The sequence below is a fragment of the Pongo abelii genome, chromosome 7 (assembly GCF_028885655.2).
Source record: "Pongo abelii isolate AG06213 chromosome 7, NHGRI_mPonAbe1-v2.0_pri, whole genome shotgun sequence".
Lineage (NCBI taxonomy): Eukaryota > Metazoa > Chordata > Mammalia > Primates > Hominidae > Pongo > Pongo abelii.
In genome coordinates this window covers 110,630,426-110,654,724 of record NC_071992.2, presented here as the reverse complement: position 1 = coordinate 110,654,724, position 24,299 = coordinate 110,630,426, and the positions used below count along the sequence as shown (strand labels likewise).

Sequence of the window (24,299 nt, the reverse complement as noted above, 5' to 3'; positions counted from 1 at the left end):
TTTGGAGATTACTTCTGAGATTCTGGGGGAAACCTACAACATACTAAAACAAATTGTTAATTCCAAGAGTTGACTCTCAAACTACTCTAAGAGCATACAGTAAAAATGTCTTAAAGATAGAACTATGTATCAAACACAACCTGGAGAGTTAGCAAAGTTATTCCTTTCCCTGAGCATTTTCAAGGTTCTGTGCAGTCTTGCCTACCCCTGACCTTGCTTGCTGTGTCTCACAGGGCTTCACTTTCACTGTGCCTGTAGTGTGAACTTTTTACACATAGGATTTATGTGATACATCAAACAGGTTTCAATAATCAACCACAAACGTTTCCGAATGACTCCAGATAATTGCACAAAAGATTGAACTGAAGTTGGATATCCTGAGGCAACTGGGACCACGAAACTCAGCCTCAAGAATGGGAAGCAAAATACAAAATATGTGATTTTAAAAAAGTACATGGCCCGGGCACGGTGGCTCACACCTGTAATCTCCGTACTTTGGGAGGCTGAGGCGGGTGGATCACCTGAGGTCGGGAATTCGAGACCAGCCTGACCATGGAGAAACCCTGTCTCTACCAAAAATACAAAATTAGCTGGGCGTGGTGGCACAGGCCAGCAATCCCAGCTACTTGGGAGGCTGAGGCAGGAGAATCGCTTGAACCCGGGAGGCAGAGGTTGCAGTGAGCTGAGATCGTGCCATTGCACTCTAGCCTGGGCAACAAGAGCGAAACTCCATCTCAAAAAATACAAAAAAAAAAAAAAAAAAAAAGAACATGTAGACCAGGCACAGTGGCTCACACCAGTAATCTCAGCATTTTTGAGAGGTGAAGCCAGCTGAACTTCCTGGGTTGAGTGGGGACTTGGAGAACTTTTCTGTCTTACAAGAGGATTGTAAAACACACCAATCAGCACTCTGTAACTAGGATTGTAAAACGCACCAATCAGAGCTCTGTAGCTAGCAAGGGGATTGAAAAATGCACCAATTAGCGCTCTGTAAAACTGCACCAATCAGCACTCTGTAGCTAGCAAGAGGATTGTAAAATGCACCAATCAGTGCTCTGTAAAATACACCAATCAGCGCTCTGTAAAACACACCAATCAGCAGGATCCTAAAAGTAGCCAATCACAGGGGGGATTGAAAAAAGGGCACTCTGATAGGACAAAAATGGAACATGGGAGAGGACACACAAAGGAATAAAAGCTGGCCACCCCAGCCAGCAGTGGCAAACCACTTGGGTCCCCTTGCATGCTGTGGAAGCTTTGTTCTTTCGCTCTTCACAATAAAACTTGCTACCACTCACTCTCTGGGTCCATGCCATCTTTAAGAGCTGTTAACACTGACCACAAGGGTCCGCGGCTTCATTCTTGAAGTCAGTGAGACCACGAACCCACTGGAAAGAACCAACTCCGGACACACTTTTGGAGGCCAAGGCAGGCAGATCACTTGAGGCCAGGAGTTCAAGACCAGCCTGGCCAACATGGTGAAACTCCGTCTCTACTAAAAATACAAAAATTAGCTGGGTGTGGTAACCTGCATCTGCAGTCCCGGCTGCTAGGGAGGCTGATACATGGTAACTGCTTGAACCCGGGAGGTGGAGGTTGCAGTGAGCTGAGATTGTCCCACTGTACTCCAGCCTGGGCAACAGAGCAAGAGACTCCCTCTCAAAAAAAAAAAATGTTGCTAAAATACTACTCAGCGATGACAAGGAGCAAAGTATTCACATATAATAACTCACATGGATGTCAAGGGCATTATTAGGCTGAGTGAAAAAAGCTAATCTTAAAAGGTTGCATACTACATGATTTGATTCCATTTATATAACCTTTCAAGTTGACAAAATTATAGTGATAGAGAATAGATCAGTGGTTGCCAGAGGTTTGGGTTAGAGGAAGGATGTGATTATTAAGGTACACAGGAGTTTCTTAGTGGTGACGGAAGAGTTCTATGTCTTGATTATGATGACAGTTACTCAAATTTATACATGTGATAACAACTAATATGACTATACACCCACTTTCCACAAAAGCAGTATATGTAAAACCTAGTGAAATCTGAAGAAAGTCAGTGCCTGAATTAACAGTATTATATCAATGTCAATTTCTTGACTTTGACAAGGTATTACGGTCATGCAAGATATTATTGGGGGAAGTTGGGTGAGGGGTCAAAAATGTAGTAAGCCTAGATCATGCCACCACACTCTAGTCTGGGTGACAGAGCAAGTCCACGTCTCAAAGAAACAAAGAGATAAATATAAAGAAACTTAGGCAGTTCATTTTGCTATACCAAACTCTTTTTTTTTTTGGAGATGGAGTCTTACTCTGTTGCTCAGGCTGGAGTGCAGTGGTGTGATCTCAGCTCACTGCAACCCCCACCTCCGGGTTCAAGCGATTCTCCCACCTCAGCCTCCCAAGTAGCTGGGAGTAGAGGTGTACACCACCACACCTGGCTAATTTTTGTATTTTTAATAGAGAGAGGTTTCGCCATGTTGGCTAGGCTGGTCTTGAACTCCTGACCTCAGGTGATCTGCCTGCCTCAGCCTCCCAAAGTGCTGAGTAATATTATAGGGGTGAGTCACCACACCCGGCCTATATGAAACTCTTTTACTTAACAATTGAAAAACTATTCTTCCCTAATAGACAGCTGTACAATCAAACAGGAAAATATTCAATCATAGACTCCCTGACTATTAAAGAAAATATATTCTTGGCCAGGCGCAGTGGCTCACGGCTGTAGTCCCAGCACTTTGGGAGGCTGAGGTGGGTGGATCATTTGAGGTCAGGAGTTCGAAGCCAGCCTGGCCAACAGAGTGAAACCCCGTCTCTACTAAAAATACGAAAATTAGCTGGGTGTGGTGCTGGGTGCCTGTAATCTCAGCTACACAGGAGGCTGAGGCAGGAGAATCGCTTGAACCTGGGAGGCAGAGGTTGCAGTGAGCAGAGATCACGCCATCACACTCCAGCCTGGGCAACAGATAGCAAGACTCTGTCTAAAAAAAAAAGAAAATATACTCTTGTGCAGAAAGATCTTTATACAAATACAACATAAAGGAAGAGCACAAAGCTGAAATGTGTTCACGTTATTTTACACGCAAAAAAGGAAATGCTAGTTATAAAAATGAAATAATAAAGTTTGCTATGCTCGGGATATTTGTCACCACTGAAAGGAGAAAAGAATAGCACATTTTTTCAGAGATTTTTATAAAGGACCCATAAGTGCATCCTGTTTCCTGGACAACCAGGTTTAATAATCTCTGCTCTCTTTTTCTAGCCAGGAATTCTGAACCCCAGATAAGAAGACTATCAAAGGACTGTTACAATTCAGTCAATTTCAATATAACTGGTTGCCTCTATAATCATTTTATGCATTTTAAATCATTATTCTTTTTCTTTTTGGAGACAGGGTCTCTCTGTCGCCCAGGCTAGAAGGCAGTGGCGTGATCTCAGCTCACTGCAACCTCCGCCTCCCAGGTTCAAGCGATCCTCCCACCTCAGCCTCCCAAGTAGCTGGGATTACAGGTGTGTGCCACCACACCTGGCTAATTTTTGAATTTTTACTAGAGATGAGGTTTCACCATGTTGGCCAGGCTGGTCTCAAACTCCTGACCGCAAGTGGTCCACCCGCCTCAGCCTCCCACAGTGTTGGGATTATAGGCATGAGCCACCATGCCTGGCCTAAAATCATTATCCTGAGACAGATTCCACAGGCTTCTTCCAACTGCCAAAAGGGTTGTGGCAACAACAATAACAATAACAATGTAAGAATCTAAACTACCGGGGTCTCCTGAAATTTTTACCAACCTACCTATACCTCAGTCACAGAAAACATGAGAAGAAACAGAATATGCAGTGCTGCTATCCAAGTTAACACTCCTGTCAGTTGTGGTCACTCTTTACATCTTGTTTAATATATCTTTAAGTCCTGGTGATTGAAGGCCATCAATGTTCCAGAAGTCCGAGAAGTGATAAAATAACAGTGGAATAGATTTTCAAAATAAGATATTTTTCATATATTTGTCAAGTTAACTATATTAAAGTGATAAAACATCTCCTTTCTCCTAATTTACTGTTAATCAGATTACAGAGTAACAGTGTTGTAAGAAAACTACCTAACTATATCTTTTATTATGTAGTAACCAGGCTTCATGAAATATGATTTAATTCTTACTAGGACTAAAATTTATTTGCTATTATGTACTACATTTGCAATACATCAGAATTAGCTGCAATAGATAAAACAGATTTGTATCTTACCTCTCCATAAGTATTTAAGTTGCTTTTTAAATAGCCTGTAAGTGCAGCAATTTGGCATGCAAAATATGGTAGTGCCCAGTTTTCTCTTAAAGGAATGGAGTATTCAATTCTTGTTGTATCTACCCTAAAATAAACCACAGATGAACAGTAAAAATAAGACATTATATTTGTGTTACACTATACTTTTCAAAGTACTTTAACACAAATCTCATTGTTCTCCATAACAATCCTGTGAGGTAGGCATAGCCAGATCCACCATTGTCCTTTTTTTTTTTTTTTTTTCTCGCTCTGTCGCCCAGGCTGGAGTGCAGTGGCACGATCTCGGGTCACTGCAACCTCTGCCTCCAGGGTTCAAGTGATTCTCCCGTCTCAGCCTCCTGCGTAGCTGGGATTACAGGTGCGCGTCACCACACCGGCTAATTTTTGTATTTTTAGTAGAGATGGGGTTTCACCATGTTGTCTCAAACTCCTGACCTCAGGTGATCCACCCGCCTCGACCTCCCAAAGTGCTGGGATTACAGGCATGAGCCACCGCGCCCAGCCCAGATCCACCATTGTCTATACAACATCTTTGAGCAAATTAATAGGGTCTCACACCTGGCCCCCGCCACCCCCAAGAAGCTGCAGAGCTACTGTGCACTACTTGGTGAAACAGATGGGCCTCTGTGAGAGATTGAAGAAGGCATGCCTTCTCTGGACAGACCCCATGCTAAGGTACACAGCTTGTTGCACAGAGTACCCCGGATTTCAGCCCCACCCTCCCTTCCCTTAACCAGATGGCTACCCTTCACTAGAGTGTACAATCTGCACCACATAATTAGCAGCATGGTAGATCCAAAGTTCTTATTCCCCTTTACAAAAGGAGTATGAAGTTCAGAAATGTAAGGTAACTTAATCAAGGCCATCTAGCTAGTAGGTGGCATAATTGGGATTAAAATGCTTATCTTTTGATATCTAATTCAATAATCTTTTCAGTCAGCAGGTTCCCCAGAATTAATATCACAGTCTTGTATGTGATATACTTAGAGACTTTTGAAAATTCCCAAAATCAGAAATATAGGAATGTCAGGCCAGGCATGGTGGCTCACGCCTGTAATCCTAGCAATTTGGGAGGCTGAGGCAGGTGGATCACTTAAGCTCAGGAGTTCCAGACCAGCCTGGCCAACATGGTGAAACCCATCTTTACTAATAACACAAAAATTAGCCTGGCGTGGTGGCGCGTGCCTGTAGTACCAGCTACTTGTTAGGCTGAGGCAGGAGAATTGCTTGAACCTGGGAGGCGGAAGTTGCAGAGAGCAGAGATCGCGCCACTGCACTCCAGCCTGGGTGACACAGCAAGACTCTACTTCAAAATAATGAAAAAGAAATATAGGAATGTCTTTGTAGGTTCCTCCTAAATTTCTCCTCAATCAATTTTCATTGAGAGCTTGTTGTGTCGTGCGCATATCCGCATACCACAAGGGGACTACCTCTCCAGCAATCATAGAATTTGGCTCTCTGACACTCAATAGCTATTTTCTACACAAAAATAAAGGTGCTATTGTTTTTTTGAAAATTTATGAAAATTGCTGCCTAACTTTCCTAAGTAATAATGATGAACATGCTTGCATGTTAACTTAGTTCCCTCAATGGCCAAGTAACACACTCCTGAATACTGGTATCAGAGTTGGTAATTACATTTCCAATTACATAAATCATGAACCACTGAACTGTTTGCAAATAATCAAAATTACAAATGTTACATCCTCACAGACCAAGAAGATGAAGTTGCAACAGCAATAAATCCAACCAGGCTCAGCACGTTATCACAGCCAAAAGAAACAAACACATACTTCAAAATGCCATGAAAACAAAGGAACAAAACATTTTTGAGAAAGCAGTTTTCTCCTTACATAATAGCAGCATACATAAAAAATCTTAAAAATCATTTTTACTCATCTCTTTTCCTAGTCTCAGACCTCTAAGCACTAATAACTTTTTTCCTATTCCCTCCCCAATTGCTGGAGTGCAGTGACACGATCATGGCTCACTGCAGCCTCCACCTCCCAGGCTCAGATGATCCTCCCACCTCAGTATCCCCGAGTAGCTGGGATTACAGGCACATGCCACCACGCCCATCTAATTTTTTGTATTTTTAGTAGAGCCAGTGTTTTGCCACGTTGCCCAGGCTAGTCTCAAACTCCTGGGTTCAAACAATCTGCCTGCCTTGGCTTCCCAAAGTGCTGGGATAACAGGTGTGAGCTAGCATGCCCGGTAGCACAATGTACCTTCTTTTCTTTTTTTTTTGAGACAGAGTCTTGCTCCATCGCCCAGGCTGGAGTGCAGTGGTGCAATCTTGGCTCACTACAATCTCCACCTCCCAAGGTTCAAGCGATTCTCCTGCCTCAGCCTCCTGAGTACCTGGGACTACAGGTGCCCGCCACCATGCCTGGCTAATTTTTTGTATTTTTAGTAGAGACAAGGTTTCACTATGTTGGCCAGGCTGGTCTTGAACTCCTGACCTCGTGATCCACCTGCCTCGACCTCCCAAAGTGTTGGGATTACAGGCTTCAGCCACCGCACTTTCTTATGTCAAGTCATCTGCAGCCCTCTCTGTGATTCTTCAAAATTATATTTTGACCATTTTCTGTTTAGCACAACAGTTCAGTAGCTAAGCAAAAACAAAAGAATTTCCTAGGAAGAAAGAGATAAAAACAGGGTAAAAAATAATTACACTTAAATATTTTTGTTCCTGTCAATATGTGTAACAATACTAATCACTATTATAAAAAATCAAGGATCTCCATTGCCCTATAATCCATTCAAGTATTTATCCTTTATATAAATATTTTACAGAATCAAAACTCTTCAATTAATTTATATTCTGCTTTTTAAACTTAAATGTATTTTGCATGTTTTCCCTTCTTCATACTTATTCTTTTTTGAAAAATATTTTATTATAAAAGCAGTATATGTTTGTTAAAGAAATATTAGAAAATGTATACAAACAAAAAGAAGAAAAATCTTAAAACACCTATAATCTCATCCATTCAGAGGCCAACATTGTTAAATCTTCTGCCATAGCTTAGCCAGTACAATATGATAAGGAAAAGAAACACAAGGAATCAAGTTGCAAAGGAAAGTAAAATTGTCGGGGTTTTTTTTGCAGAAGATACTGTGTACATAGAAAACCCTCAAGAATCTTAAAAAGCCGGGCCCGGTGGCTAACGCCTGTACTCCCAGCACTTTGGGAGGCCAAGGTGGGTGGATCACGAGGTCAGGAGATAGAGACTATCCTGGCTAACACGGTGAAACCCTGTCTCTATTAAAAATACAAAAAAATTAGCCAGGCATGGTGGCGAGCACCTGTAGCCCCAGCTACTCCGGAGGCTGAGGCAGGAGAATGGCGTGAACCAAGATCACGTCACTGCACTCCAGCCTGGGCGACAGAGTAAGACTCCGTCACAAAAAAAAAAAAAAAAAAAAAAAAAAATCTTAAAAAAATACTAAAACTAATAAATGAATTTAGCGAGGCTGTGGGCTACCAGGATTCTATTTTTTTTGTTTTTTTGTTTGTTTGTTTGTTTTTGAGATGGAGTCTCTGTCACCCAGGCTGGAGTGCAGTGACACAATCTCGGCTCACCGCAACTTCCCCCTCTTGGGTTCACGCCATTCTCCTGCCTCAGCCTCCGGAGTAGCTGGGACTACAGGCGCGTGCCACCACGTCCAGATAATTTTTGTATTTTTAGTAGAGAGGGTGTTTCACCATGTTGGCCAGGATGGTCTCCTCGATCTCTTAACCTCGTGATCCACCCGCCTCAGCCTCCCAAAGTGCTGGGATTACAGGCGTGAGACCCTGCCCCCCGGCAATCTAAACTTTTAAAATGGGCAAAATACTTAGACATTTCACAAAATACTTGAATGACCAATAAACACATGAAAAGGTACCCAATATCATTAATCATCAGGGAAATACAAGAATATAGACGACACGGAACTCTCGCACAATTTTGATAGAAAAATAGAATGGTACGATCACTTTAAAAAACAGTTTGGCGGTATCTTAAAAGTTAAATATACACCTGCCATATGACCTAGCCATTCTACCCAAAAGAAATGAAAGCATATGTCCACACAAAACTGGAAACTACCCAAATGTCCATCAGTATCTGAATAAAAGAATTATGATATATCCATACTATGTAATAGAACTTAGTGATAAAAAAGAATGAACTATTAATATAGCCAACATACATGAATACCAAAATTACGCTGAGTAAAAAAAGCTGGAGCACCACCACCAAAAAGTATATGCTGTATGACTCCATTAATATATAATTCTAGAAAACACAAACTAATCTATAGAGACTGAAAGCAAATCATGCTGGGTATGCTCGCTCACACCTGTAATCCCAGCTCTTTGGGAGGCTGAGGCGTGTGAATCGTTTGAGCCCAGGAGTTCGAGATCAGCCTGGGCAACATGGTGAAACCCCATCTCTACTAAAAATACAAAAATCAGCTGGCCATGGTGGTGCGCACCTGTAATCCCAGCTACTTGGGAGGCTGAGGCAGGAAGTGCTTCAACCCGGGAGGCAGAGGCCGCAGTGAGCCGAGATCGTGCCACTGCATTCCTGCCTGGGCGACAGAGTGAGACTCAGTCTCAAAAAATAAATAAATAAATAAATAAATAAATAAATAAATAAGAAAGCAGACACAGGTTTCCTGGGGACAACAGCATAGTAGTGGTGGTTGGGTAAGAAAAGAGGGAGGTGCCAGGCGTGGTGGCTCACGCCTGTAATCCCAGCACTTTGGGAGGCTGAGGCAGGTGGATCACGAGATCAAGAGATCGAGACCATCCTGGCCAACACAGTGAAACCCCGTCTCTACTAAAAAAACAAAAAAATAGCCGGATGTGGTGGTGGGGGCCTGTAGTCCCAGCTACTCAGGAGGCTGAGGCAGGAGAATGGTGTGAACCCAGGAGGCGGAGCTTGCAGTGAGCCAAGATCACGCCACTGCACTCCAGCCTGGGCAACAGAGTGAGACTCTGTCTCAAAAAAAAAAAAAAAAAGAAAAGAGGGAGGTATTAGAAAGGAAATTTTGGAGACTGGGCCTAGTGGCTCATGCCTGTAATCCCAGCACTTTGGGAGGCTGAGGCAGGCAGATCACTTGAGGTCAGGAGTTTGAGACCAGCCTGGCCAACATGGTGAAACCCAGTCTCTACTAAAAATATAAAAATTAGCCAGGCGTGGTGGCACATCTATAACCCCAGCTACTCAGGAGGCTGAGGCAGGAGAATTGCTTGAACCTGGGAGGTGGAGGTTGCAGTGAGCCGAGACTGCGCCACTGCACTCCAGCCTGGGTGACACAGTGAGATCCTGTCTCAAAAAGAAAAAAAAAGGAAACTTTGGGTAGTGATGGATATGTTTATTATATTGATTGTGTTGATGATTTTGTGGGTATATTTAAATGCCTACATTGATCAAACTGGACACTCTAAGTATGTCCAGTTCATTCTATGTCAATTATACCTCAATAAAGCTGTTAAAAAAGCATTAAAATAGTTATTCACATATACATTCATAGAAGATAGGTTTGCATATATATATATATATATACACACACACACACAGATACACATATATATGCAAAAACAGGATCACATGCGAGAGTCAAATGAAACAAAAGCTGCAAGGAAGTTAGCAGTGCCTAGAACCTAGTAAACATTCAGTATTATAGTAAATCTTAGCTCTTTTCTAATTCTCTAACAAACTATTTTTTACTTAACAATATATTATGAACATCTTTCCAAGATATACATGTCAATAAACATACTTCAAGAACAGTTAATGACCATGACACACCATCGTGTAGATCTACTATGATCTAACCAATTTCCTATTGTTATACACTTTGTTTCCAACTTTGTCTATGACAAACAATTTTTTAAAACATGAAACACGCCAAGCACAGTGACTTTGGGAGGCCAAGGCAGGTGGATCACTTGAGGCCAGGAGTCCAAGACCAGCCTGGCCAACATGATGAAACCCCATCTCTATTAAAAATACAAAAATTAGCTGGCTGTGGTGGTGCACGCCTGTAGTTCCAGCTACTCAAGAGGCTGAGGCGTGAGAATCACTTGAACCCACTAAGCGGAGGTTGCAGTGAACTGAGATTGCGCCACTGCACTACAGCCTGGGTGACAGAGCAAGACTTGGTCAAAAACAAACAAACAAAAAACATGAACCAATATTTTTATACAGTAATTATTGATTTCATTGTTTAAGCTCGTTAATCCATCTGAAATTTATCTTAATGTGTGTGCAATAAGGATTTATTTTCCAGATTTGGTTGCCCCAATACCATTTAATGAACATCATGTCTTCTGTAGGGAATAGAGAAGTTCTTCTTCAAAGTTTCTTAATCCATAAAGGGTTTATCATTCCCTGGTTAAATGTTTGTATGTGTATATTCCAAGGCTGCTCCAACTTGTTCTGGTAGGTTGAGATAAGGCTAAATGAGTCCCGAATTAGGATGCATGCCATTCCTTATTTGGAAACCCCTCTGACCTCTTATCACTAACTTCCTCTTTTCTTTGTCCTCTTTCCCTTCTCCCTATTTAGGAAAGTTTTAAATTATTAGCCAATCGAGTTAAGTTTAGAGTGTGAGGTCTCATCCCAGCCAATGGGAACGGGACACAGCTCTAGGGGGTTGCAACAGGATGTAAAGGTTATAAATGTCCTCCACTCCCTTGTTCAGTGTGCTCTCATGGCTGGACTGCTGACGAGTGCACCCTTTCTGCAGAAAGTAAACTAGCCTTGCTGAGGGATCCTTTGTCTCAATGTTGATTTCTTTGCAACATTAAACTCCCGAGCCCAACATCTTCTAAAGCAGCAGCCCCAACCTTTTTGGCACCAGGGACTGGTTTTGTGGAAGACAATCCATGGATGTGGGGTGATATGGTTTGGCTGTGTTCCCACCCAAATCTAATCTTGAATGTAGCTCCCACAATTCCCAAGTGTTGCGGGAGGGAGCCAGTGGGAGGTAACTGAATCATGGGGGCAAGTCTTTCCCGTGCTGTTCTCGTGATAGTGAATAAGTCTCACAAGATCTGATAGTTTTATAAAGAGGAGTTTCTCTGCATAAGCTCTCTTCTCTTGTCTGCTACCATGTGAGATGTGCCTTTCACCTTCTGCCATGATTGTGAGGCCTCTCCAGCCACAAGGAACTGAGTCCATTAAACCTTTTTCTTTTGTAAATTTCACAGTCTTGGGTATTTCTTTATCAGCAGTGTGAAAACAGGGGAGTTGGGGAGACGGTTTGGGGATGAAATTGTTCCACCTCAGATCATCGGGCATTAGTTAGATTCTCATAAGGAGCACACAACCTAGATCCCTCACATGCGCAGTTCATGCTCCTATGAGAATATAATGCCTCCGCTGATCTGACAGGAGGTGGAGCTCAGGCAGTAATGCAACCAATGGGGAGTGGCAGTAAATACAGATAAATCTTCAGTTGTCCTCATCATCATCGTCATCATCATCATCATCATCATCATCATCATCATCATAGTCACTGCTGCTGCTGCTGCCACTCATCTCCTGCTGTGAGGCCAGATTCCTAACAGGCCTCTGATGGGTACTGGTCTGTGGCCTGGGAGTTGGGAATCCCTGTTCTAAAGATTACCTATTTTCATATAATATTATCCCAAAAAATTTTTTTGAAAGGTAACTTTCTAAAAGACAAACAAGAAATTCACATATCATAAGGTAAGAGGTGGGGCAGAAGGACCCCAGCAACCACTCCATCAGCCCAGGACCAGGAAGCTGAACTCGGTAGTTCCCTTCCCAAAAGTTTACCTACCACCCCTACCCAACTCACATATTAGTGCAGTCAAATCTTTAAAACTCTGCACCAGAAACACAAGGTAGGTGTCTGGAATACAGATGGGAAGAATCCTTCTCCAGTGTCTGCTGCACAAACTGAGTAGGGTCTCTGCCAGCCATTCCCTGCACCCACAAGTGACATCCTGGACAAGCCTCCCCTTTACCACCTCCCTCGACACCTGTGCTACTCACTCTCTTCCCCTCACAATGTGTGGTGGGAGTAAGAACCAGACGGCTAACAGTGGGAGGTGACAAAATCAAATGAGACCCACTTTTTTCCTGCAGTGGCAGAGTCTGGCAGATTGTAGCACAAACTAACAGTTCAAAACAGTAATTAGATCAATTTTGGAGTCGACAGACCTGCTGATACATTCACAGAGATCTGCAACTTCTCTTTAATTTCATGTTTTCATTTTAATGTTTAGAAACATCATAGTATAGGCCCAGCGCGGTGGCTCACGCCTGTAATCCCAGCACTTTGGGAGGCCGAGGCGGGTGGATCATGAGGTCAGGAGATTGAGACCACCCTGACTAACGTGGTGAAACCCCATCTCTACTAAAAATACAAAAAAAATTAGCCGGGCATAGTGGCAGGCACCTATAGTCCTAGCTACTCCGGAGGCTGAGGCAGGAGAATGGTGTGAACCCAGGAGGCGGAGCTTACAGTGAGCCAAGATCGCGCCACTGCACTCCAGCCTGGGCAACAGAGCGAGACTCCGTCTCAAAAAAAAAAAAAAAAAAAAAAAGAAACATCATAGTATAAACACTATACATCACATGGATGACCCCCATGGAACTCACTATTGCCAAAGACTTCAGTGCTCACTTTCGTGTGGTGTTAACATCTAGTTGGCAATGAGGTACCACTTTAATTGGTTTGGGCTAATCAGAAAAAAATGACATAGTCTTAATAATAAATGATACATTGCCAAATAAAAACAAAACAATCACCCAGGCACAGTGGCTCATGTCTGTAATCCCAACACTTTGGGAGGCTTAGGTAGGCAGATCGCTTGAGCCCAGGAGTTCGAGACCAGCCTGGGCAACATGGCGAGACCCCACCTTTACTAAAAAAAGCAGGGTGTGGTGGTGTACACCTGTCATCCCAGCTACTAGAGAAGCTAAGGTGGGAAGATCACCTGAGTCTTAGGGAGGTTGATGATGCAGTAAGCTATGATCACACCACTGCACTTGAGCCTGGGTGATGGGAGTGAGACCCTGTCTCAAAAAACCCGAAACAACAGCAACAAAAAAAACCAATGTTCTGATCACTATGGTAAAAAAAAAAAAATTGTCTGTAGTAGATTAACAGAGCCAAAATGATGAGAACTGAGTCATTCACAGCACCCAGTTGTACAGGTGTGTTACAGTTGCAAGAACCTGCTAACCTTGTCTCCAAGAAAGAAAGAAAAAGAGAGAAAGAAAGAAAAACCAATGAACCTGTTGCTGCACTGGTATCACATTTACACTGAGGGTTTGCAATTTGGTTTCAGTAAAGTATCACTTTTATATAAACTAGTATTTTCAAGTAATATTTTACTGGTTTATTATTTTATTGGTAAATTAGTTTCAATTTTATAGCACATTTAAGTATAAGGAGCTTTACCTAGTTTTATGTTTTATATTTAAGTAGCATTATAATTCGAATTATTTAAGTCAACACATGAATCCATGAGAATAACAAGTTTTAAATATCTATAACTGAAGTTTGAGAAACATGGAGTTAGATGATATATGTCTAAGTTTGGCATGTCAATGTGTAATATGTGAAAGCTGAAAACCACCTGTGCCATGTCAATACAATGGCTGCACGTTCCCTTGTACTAATGTATTACAACTTACCTAACCATTCTCCTCTGATTTTTTTATATTATTACAAATGACTATATTACTATTATAAATTATAAATGTATTGTTTTTTAAATCATTACAAACAAGCTGGGCATGGTGGCTCACACCTGTAATCCCAACACTTTGGGAGGCCAAGGCAGGTGGAATCACCTAAGTTCAGGAGTTCAAGACCAGCCTGGCCAATATGTGAAACCCTGTCTCTACTAAAATACAAAAATTAGCTGGGCATGGTGGTGGGCGCCTGTAATCCCAGCTGCTCAGGAGGCTGAAGCAGGAGAATCACTTGAACCCAGGAGGCAGACATTGTAGTGAGCCAAGATCACACCCCTGCACTTTAGCCTGGGCAACAGAGCCAGACTCCATCTGAAAAAAAAAAAAAAAAAATGGCCGGGCGTGGTGGCTCACGCCTGTAATCCCAGCATGTTGGGAGGCTGAGGTGGGCAGATCACCTGAGGTCGGGAGTTTGAGACCAGCCTGACCAACATGGAGGAACCCTGTCTCTACTAAAAACACAAAATTAGGTGGGCGTGGTGGCTCATGCCTGTAGTCCCAGCTACTTGGGAGGCTGAGGCAGGAGAATCACTTGAACCTGGGAGGCGGAGGTTGCGGTGAGTCGAGATCGCATCATTGCACTCTAGCCTGTGAAACAAGAGCAAAACTCCATCTCAAAAAAAAAAATTTTATTACAAACAGTGCTACAATACATAAATCCAAGTAAGAAACTCTTTCCTTCTTTTTGAATTACTTCCTTGGAATAAAACGGAATTCCTGGGAGAAACTGCTCCCTAAAATCAAAAAACCTTATACCTCCACCAGCAGCCTGAGTATACCAACATCATCACCACAGAACCAGTATCATGTATTCCGTTATTGTCTGCCAATTGTATCTCTGGGACATGTACATTTCCTTGCATCTTATTCCTTAATTGTTACCATCGTACAACTGTACAATGTTACAATGTACAGTTGCTTTTTTGCCAAAGATTAAATTTAATACAGACTTTTAATCAAACATATTTTCAGCGCTCCTCAAATATAAAGATGTTTCCCCTGAAAGTGAAACCCAGGTATGTATTTGTAGATGAGAAGATTACTGGGGAACAAGACAATTTCCACATTGCTTCTATGTGGAGCCTGGACTCTGTTAGTCCATTTTGGTGGCAAGTCTTCAAAGGGAGTCATTCACCTCTGATTTTTTTCCCCCTAATACTATCTGTACAATGCCATTTCCTGAAATCTCTTTGAATTTTCTAGTATACCTACACCTTTTAGTTTGAACAAACAGTAACGATTTTATAACCCTGCTTTCCCCTTCCAGTGTTAAGGAACAAGTAACATAAAATACCATTAAGAACACGAATAATCATAATATAATGGAATGACTTTAATAACTTTTTATACTTTTCTAAGAAGTCATATATAAATATACGCTATAAAGCTGATGAATAAAGAGACAGCATATTCTTTCATGGCATTAAAATGTATTTTGCAGTACAAGATACATACCAATAAAATATAAACAAAAAGCAAACAAACGCATTTTTAAAAACTTAGCTATTAAGAACATTTCAATTGTCAAAAGATACATTTGAGTAGAATATACCAGGTCAATTTTTCTATTTAACTTCTACTCCAGCAATACAGCATACATCAGTGACATCAAATAAGGCAGTCAGACTTCTGTTTATTTTATTTCTTACAATTCTCACTAAGATCTCTAAAGAGAGTCTTATTCTTTTGTTTAAGTAGCACAAGAGTCTTATTCTTTAAGACCATTATGTTTACATGAGAAAGTATCTTCTCCTCTTCCAATATGAAGACAGATATAGGGATTAAATGAAATTAATAGCAAAGTTAATTGAATGTGGTAGCCAGCCTCCAAGACGGTCCCAATGATTCCTGACTCCTGGTATTAATATCCTGTGTTGTCACCTCCCACACTGTACCAGGGGTCTGTGTGACTGACAAAATATGGCAGAGTGATGTTATATCATTTCTAAGATGAGGTTATAACAGATACCTGGCTTCCATTGTGGCACACTCTCTCATACTCTCTTGGATCATTCATTGTAAGGGAGACCAGCTGCCAAGTTGCATGCTGCCCTATGGAGAGGCCCATATGTAAGAAATTAAGGCCTCCCTGGCCAAAAGCCAGTAAGGTACTGGGCCTCTGGGAAATGGCCACATGAGTGAGCTTGGAAGCAGATGCTTCAGCCCAGCCAGGCCTTCAGACGACACAGTACAAGCCAACATCATAACTGAAACCTCATTAGAGACCCTGAGCTAGAACCACCGATCTAAACCTCTTGGGATTCCTGACCCACAGAAATATGTGAGATGTTTGTTGTTTTAAGCTGTTAAATTTCGGGTGATTTGTTATGCAGCAATAACTAATACATCACACAATCAAAAAAGTAATCCTTTTATTTTTATTTATTTTGAAACAGACTCTCACTCTGTCACCCTGGCTGGAGTGCAGTGGCGTGATGTCAGCTCAATGCAGCCTCCGCCTCTCAAGTTCAAGCAATCCTCCTGCCTCAGCCGCCTGAGTAGCTGGGACTGCAAGCACCTGCCACCACATCTGGCTAATTTTTGTATTTTTAGCAGAGATGGGGTTTCCCCATGTTGGCAAGGATGGTCTTGATCTCCTGACCTCAAGTGATCCACCCGCCTCAGCCTCCCTAAGTGCTGGGATTACAGGCGTGAGCCACTGCACGCAGCCAAGGAAGCAATCCTTTTAGAAAGTCTATATTTTAAATAATACAATAATCATTTGTATTAAATACAACTTCATTCATTCATTTATTTTTGAGACAGGGTCTCTCTCTGTCACCCAGGCTGGAGTGTAGTGGCACAGTCAATAGCTCACTGCAGCCTCAGGCTTAAGTGATCCTCATGCCTCAGCTTCCCGAGTAGCTGGGATTGCAGGCACACACCACCAAGCCTGGCTATTTTTTTTTTTTTTTTTTAAGTAGAGATGATGAGGTCTCACTATGTTGCCCAGACCGGTCTCAAACTCCAGGTCTCAAGTGATCCTCCTACCTGAGCCTCCCAAAGTGCTAGAATTATAGGTGTGAGCCACTACACCTGACCCCACTTCACTTTAAAATACAAGAATTGGCCAGGCACAGTGGCTCACACCAGTAATCCCAGCACTTTGGGAGGCCGAGGCGGGTGGATCACTTGAGGTCAGGAGTTCAAGAACAGCCTGGGCCAACATGGCAAAACCGCCATCTCTACTAAAAATACAAAAATTAGCTGGGCGTGGTGGTGGGCACCTGTAATCCCAGCTACTCGGGAGGCTGAGCCAGGAGAATCACTTGAATGTGGGAGGCAGAGGTTGCAGTGAGCCGAGATCGTGCCATTACACTCCAGCCTAGGCAACAAGAGCAAGACTCCATCTCAAAAAATAAATAAATAAATAAATAAAAGACTTTTGGTGGGGCATGGTGGCTCATGCCTGTAATCTCAGCACTTTGGGAAGCCAAGGTGGGCGGGTCACCTGAGGTCAGGAGTTTGAGACCACCCTGGGCAACATAGTGAAACCCCAACTCTATCAAAAAATATAAAAATCAGCCAGGCATTGGCCAGGCGCGGTGGCTCACACCTGTAATCCCAGCACTTTGGGAGGCTGAGGTGGGCGGATCACTTGAGGTCAGTTCAAGACCAGCCTGGCCAATATGGTGAAACCCCATCTCTACTAAAAATACAAAAAAATTAGCTGGGCATTGTGGCCTGTGTCTGTAATCCCTGCTACTCGGGAGGCTGAGGCAGGAAAATTGCTTGAACCTGGGAGGTGGAGGTTGCAGTGAGCCGAGATCGCGCCACTGCACTCCAGCCTGGGCAACAGAGAAAGACTCCATCTCAAAAAAAAAAAATTAGCCAGGCATGGTGGCATGTGCCTGTAGTCCCAGCTACTAGGGAGGCTGAGGTGGGAGAATCACTTGCATCCATGAGCCAGAGGTTACAGTGAGCCAAGATCGTGCCATTGCACTCCAGCCTGAGCAACAGAGTAAGACTCTGTCTCGAAAAAAAAGTAAAAAAAATAAATAAGTAAAATAAAAGACTTTCTTTTTTTTGAGACGGAGTCTTGTTCTGTCACCCAGGCTGGAGTGCAGTGGCAAGATCTCAGCTCGCTGCAAGCTCCGCCTCCCGGGTTCACGCCATTCTCCTGCCTCAGCCTCCCGAGTAGCTGGGACTACAGGCGCCCGCCACCACACTCGGCTAATTTTTTGTATTTTTAGTAGAGACGGGGTTTCACCGTGTTAGCCAAGATGGTCTCGATCTCCTGACTTCGTGATCCACCCGCCTCAGCCTCCCAAAGTGCTGGGATTACAGGCGTGAGCCACCACGCCCGCCATAAAATATGACTTTCTAAACCTAGTCTATGAGTATTATTATAACTTTCTGTCTTTCTAAAAATAAATCCTAACAGAATTTTAGAAAAGTACACAGCAACTCAAAATGTCCTCTAACAGGCACTTTCTGACATAACAAAAAATCATCTTGTCCTCCTAGTCGCCAGACTGGATTTTCTAATTCCATTCTATACTAAAAGGAACCAAAGCTCCAATGAGAAATGGCTATTTACAAATCTTCTGCAGCAAAAGTGCAAACCTACTCACCTGTTGAGCCAGAAAACAAGAAAGCTTTCAAAGATTAACGAAGTTGTGTTAAAAGAACTCAGGAGCCGGCCTGAAAGGTACTCCTATTAACCAAGGTTGTGACAATTTGAGCAACAGAAGAACATTGATCATAATGTTCTGAATCAATGAAATCAATTAAAATGAATCACTGAATCAATAAAAATCCATAAGTACAGAAAGATGCTTAGAAAAGAGAACACCAGAATCAAAGGTTTTTGTCACTATCTGAGAAAGCTATTAAATTAATCTCTTATTTAGAAATTGGTAAACTGAAATTAAGCATTTATCTTCACTTTCTAATAGTGACTTGACGGTAACCAAAAAGCCCTGGTTAATAAGGAAAAATTCTACTTTTGAAGAATGAAGAATGTAGCTAATGAAAATAGAAAAATATAATTTTATAAACCCTAATAAAATTACTACTTTAAGGCAAAGGTTATAAACTGGTGTTACAACTGTTAGGTAAATGCTTAATGGTAAAAGGGACATTGATTTGGTGCTAAAAAACACCACACAGATTATTCTCCCATTATTAGAGAAAAACATAACTATTCAATGGAGAGATCAGACCGCCATTCCCCCAAACCAGTAGTCAATCTCAGCTTCACTAGGGGTTGATCAATTAAATATAATTTCTACTGTCATGGAACATGAAAAATATATAATCTACCATATATTTCAACCAGAACTGTTTATTTTGAACCCATCAAGCCTTTACACATAACTTTCAGATTACAGAAACACAGGAGATAAAGGTAAAAGCTAAATGACACCACAGGATGCAACAAGACTTAGTCTCTTCAACATAAAAAGGGGAACTATGTTAGATTTACAGAGTATTAAGGAACATAACAACCAGATGCACTATGGAGTCCTGGATTAAACCCTGATTTGGATAAATCAGCTATATAGAGTATTTTAGGGTCAACTAGGGAAACTGTAATAAGGTCTGGGTATTAGATAAGATAAAAAGTTATTGAAATGGAAAGGCAGTGACAGTTGAATAGAGAAAGCAGCATTAAAAAGACAGTATTGCAGCCGGGCGCAGTGGCTCACGCCTGTAATCCCAACACTTTGGGAGGCCAAGGCGGGTGAATCACGAGGTCAGGAGATCGAGACCATCCTGGCCAAGATGGTGAAACCCTGTCTCTACTAAAAATACAAAAAAATTAGCCAGGCGTGGTGGCGGGCGCCTGTAGTCCCAGCTACTCTGGAGGCTGAGGCAGGAGAATGGTGTGAACCTGGGAGGCGGAGCTTGCAGTGAGCCGAGATCGCACCACTGCACTCCAGCCTGGGAGACAGAGCAAGACTCCGTCTCAAAAAAACAAATAACAAAAAACAAAAACAAAAGCAAAACAAAACAAAACAAAACAGTATTGCAAATAGACCTGATTTGGGTAAAAAATACATTTACAAATACATAGATGCATACACACACACATTCACCTAGAAGAAGACCCAAAATTCAGATTCTAAGGATTAGGATGAGTAAAAAAAGAAAAAGATCCAAAAGAATATGCTGGTATATTATGTCTCAATTTTTGCACATAGTGGCATAAAACAACACAAATTTATTATCTCACAAAGGCCAGCGGAGTATGGCTGGATGCTCTGCTCAGTATCCCTAAGCTAAAATCAAGGCATCGGCCAGGGCTACAGTTTTCATCAGGTGCTTGTAGTCCTCTTACAATCTCACTGGCTACTAGCAGAATTCGTTTCCTCCTTGCTTCATGCCTGCAGTGGTGCAGAAAATCCTCTGATCTCTCTTTCCACACAGGCTAGAGAAAGCACTGGTTTTAAGGGCTCACGTGATTAGACCAGGCCCACAGGGTAATCTTTCCAATCTGTCTAATGTGCTATATAAAGTATCATAATCATGGGAATGGCATCTCATCGTCTTCATAGGTTCTGAGGATTAGAGTGAGGACTGTTGGGGAGGGGAGGCATTTTCAGAACTCTGACTACTACCGCCACAAAAAGTTTTTAAAAATCAATTAAAACAGCTTTCTTACCTGTTAATAATGAACCACGCAACAGTAAGCATTCCTGCTAGCCATGTTCCACTCATAAGCCAACTTGTAACAAATAAAGCAGTAACATATATTCCTTGCAATCCAAAAACAATGCCAATATAGAAATATACTGGCTCAATAATCTCCTATGTGGAAAAAACAGAAAGAGAACAAGACAGTAGGATGGCATTAAATAATTTGAGGATTCATGAATACATGAGAAAATAAATATTAGGGTCCAAAGAAAAATACATACTTTGCTACCAGTGGCTTGATATAAAACGCTAGCAATAAGTTCCGGATATAGAGACATTTGCTGCACTGCATTTATAGTCTTCAGAGATACAGTTTTGTTATTGTGTGTCAGTTCATAAACACCTAAAGACAGAAAGATTTTTCTCCAGATTATTTATTCTGCTTCACAGTAATTAAATAAACATGTCATTCATTAGTCCTTAAATATTTAGTATTGTTATCAAGAAAGATCCCAAATAGAATACTCCATGCTGCATTTCCCAATTTTTAAAAATTTAGCACAATAAAGAGAAATATCTATATCCTGAGACAAATCCCCACATTGAAAGTTCCCAATATAACAGAACAGAGGTTATCAGAGGCTGGGAAGAGTAGAGGGGAGGGGAGGATAGGGAGAGACTGGTTAATGGGTACAAAATTACAGCTAGATAGGAAAAATAACTTCTAGTATTCTGTAGTACTATAGAATGAATATGGTTAACAACAATTCAGTGTATATTTTCAAAAAGCTGAGAGTTGATTTTGGATATTCATAACACAAGGAAGTGATACATGTCCAATGTGATGGATATACTAACTACCCTGATTTGATCATTATACATTGTCTATAATATCAAAATATCACTCCCCATAAATATGCACAATTACTACATATCAAGTAAAAATAAAAGGAGGAGGAAAGGTTCTAAAATAGAAGAACAAAGTTTTATTTAAGAAAAATATTGATATTACAGCCGGGCGCAGTGGCTCACGCCTGTAATCCCAGCACTTTGGGAGGCCAAGGCGGGCAGATCATGAGGTCAAGAGTTCAAGACCAGCCTGGCCAACATGGTGAAACCCCATCTCTACTAAGTATACAAAAATTAGCTGGGCATGGTGGTGCATGCCTTTAATCCCAGCTACTAGGGAGGCTGAGGCAGGAGAACTGCTTGAACCAGGAGGCGGAGGTTACAGTGAGCCGAGATCACACCACTGCACTCCAGCCTGGGTGACAGAGCAAGACTCTGTCTCGGAAAAAAAAAAAAGAAAAGAAAAGAAAAAGGAAAATATTGTTATTAAAAATATAACTGTGATTATCATACCTCTTTCAAATGAAGGTGCCTTTAACATATCTTTATAATAGGAGTAATAAATGGCACTGTCACCCTGAAACGTGATTTCCCGTTCAAGCTCCTAAAAGAAAATGAAATTATTATTTAAAATTTAATTTTTTTTTTTTTTTTTGAGACAGAGTCTCACTCTGTCACCCAGGCTGGACTGCAGTGGCGCGATCTCAGCTCACTGCAAGCTCTGCCTTGTGGGTTCATGCCATTCTCCTGCCTCAGCCTCCCGAGTAGCTGGGACTACAGGCACCCGCCACCACGCCCGGCTATTTTTTTGTATTTTTAGTAGAGATGGGGTTTCACCGTGTTAATCAGGATGGTCTCAATCTCCTGACCTCATGATCTGCCCACCTCAGCCTCCCAAAGTGCCAGGATTACAGGCATGAGCCACCATGCCCGGCCCTAAAATTTAATTTTTTTGTTTTTAAGAGACAGAGTCTCTCTCTGTTACCCAGGCTGGTGTGCAGAGGCACAATCATGGCTCACTGAAACCTCAAATGATCCTCCCACCTCAGCCACCCAGTAGCTAGGACTACAGGCACATGGCCAGCGTTTTTGTTTTGTTTTATTTTTGTGTAAAGAAGGGGGTCTCACAATGTTGCCCAGGCTGGATTATTTAAAGTTTTTTGTTTTGTTTTGTTTTGTTTGAAACGGAGTCTTGCTCTGTTGCCCAGGCTGGAGTGCAGTGGCGCGATCTCTGCTCACTGCAACCTCTGCCTCTTGGGTTCACGCCATTCTCCTGCCTCAGCCTCCCAAGTAGCTGGGACTACAGGCGCCCGCCACCACGCCCGGCTAATTTTTTGTGTTTTTAGTAGAGATGGGGTTTCACCGTGTTAGCCAGGATGGTCTCAATCTCCTGACCTCATGATCCGCCCGCCTCGGCCTCCCAAAGTGTTGGGATTACAGGCGTGAGCCACCGCCTGGCCCTTATTTGGTTTTAAATTTCAGCCTCTGTCCCAGCGTGTTGGCTCACGCCTGTAATCCCAGCACTTTCGGAGGCCAAAACGGGTGGATCACTTGAGGTCAGGAGTTTGAGACCAGCCTGGCCAACATGGTGAAACCCTGTCTCTACTAAAAATACAAAAATTAGCCAGGCCTGGTGGTGTGTGCCTGTAATCCCAGCTACTCGGGAAGTGGGAGAATCACTTGAACCCAGGTGGCAGAGGTTGCAGTGAGGCAAGATCACACCACTGCACTGCAGCCTTGGAACATGGAGCGAGATTCTGTCTCAAAAAATAATAACAATAAAATAAAATAAATTTCAGCCTCAATCTTCTGTCTCCCTCTTCACCTTCCAAATTAACATATTAATAATATTTATCCTTTTATTCAAAGACATGTTTGAATTTTCTTTAATTACTAGTGGCCCCATTAATGAGGAACTTAACTTTTTAGTAATCTGGCAATAATTTTAATGAAACATTAAGGTTTAAAATGAATTGTAAATCACAAGTCATCACTTGTTATATATAATATATATCAGGAAAATCTAGAAGGAAAACCACAAGACATGCCTTAAGAATAGCAAGAATAGTGAGACAGGCAATAACAAATGATATTTGAAGTATTAGAAGTCCATAATAAAAAGACAAGTTTAAGGAGAAAGTCATATTTTCTATTACCGTTCCACATCTCTATGTATGCAGAACAGCAAGTCTTTAATTAGTACTTTACAAGAGCAGCAGATACTTAATCAGTGCTCTTCACATGAACTTCCAGAGGTACAGCATATCTTAAAATTCCTACAATCAGGCTAATAGAACTAACAATATAATAGTAAAAATCACATTAGGAGGCTTTGTGCTTTTTAGACTGAATCAAAATTTTATGAATCTATAATCTTTTAAAATCAAATGAATTATTTTTATGCATAATATGTATCAATTAATACAAAAATAAAAATATTTTCACAATGTTTGATCAACAGAACTTCCTAAAATGTTAACGGATGTTACCAAAAAAGAATTCTGTAGTTAAATAAGTTTTGAGAAAGACTAGATTAAACAAAATCAAATAGCTTTAAGACTTTTCACAGTTTCAGTATATCTTATATATTGTGACTCTCCAAGAGGAAGTTTTTTCAGATCTATTTTTCCCCATCTTGAGTTTGCTATGGTCTGAATACATGTGTCCTCCTAAAATACATATGCTGAAACCTAATACCCAATGAGAAGATATTTGGAAGTGGGATATTTGGGAGGTGATTAGGTCATAAGGGCAGTTCCCTCATGAATGGGATTAATGTCCTTATAAAAGAGGTGCCACAGCGATCCCTTGCTGCTTCCACCATATGAGGATGCAGCAAGATGATCCCTGCTATAA

At 41.7% G+C, this 24,299-nt stretch overlaps 1 protein-coding gene across 11 annotated transcripts in view; it reads right to left on the bottom strand.

Moving 5' to 3' along the window:
• DPY19L4 (dpy-19 like 4) overlaps positions 1-24,299 on the bottom strand; it is a 72,902-nt gene that overhangs the window by 31,593 nt on the left and 17,010 nt on the right. For all 11 annotated transcript variants that reach the window (XR_008527653.2, XM_009243929.4, XM_054560917.2 and 8 more), the window contains 4 exon segments: positions 21,957-22,047; positions 20,876-20,997; positions 20,620-20,765; positions 4,249-4,372 (listed from right to left, as the gene is read on the bottom strand). Coding sequence is in view for 10 of the 11 variants with exons in the window: in XM_009243929.4 (XP_009242204.3) it covers positions 4,249-4,372; positions 20,620-20,765; positions 20,876-20,997; positions 21,957-22,047 (483 nt within the window). In the remaining variant the exon portion in view is untranslated.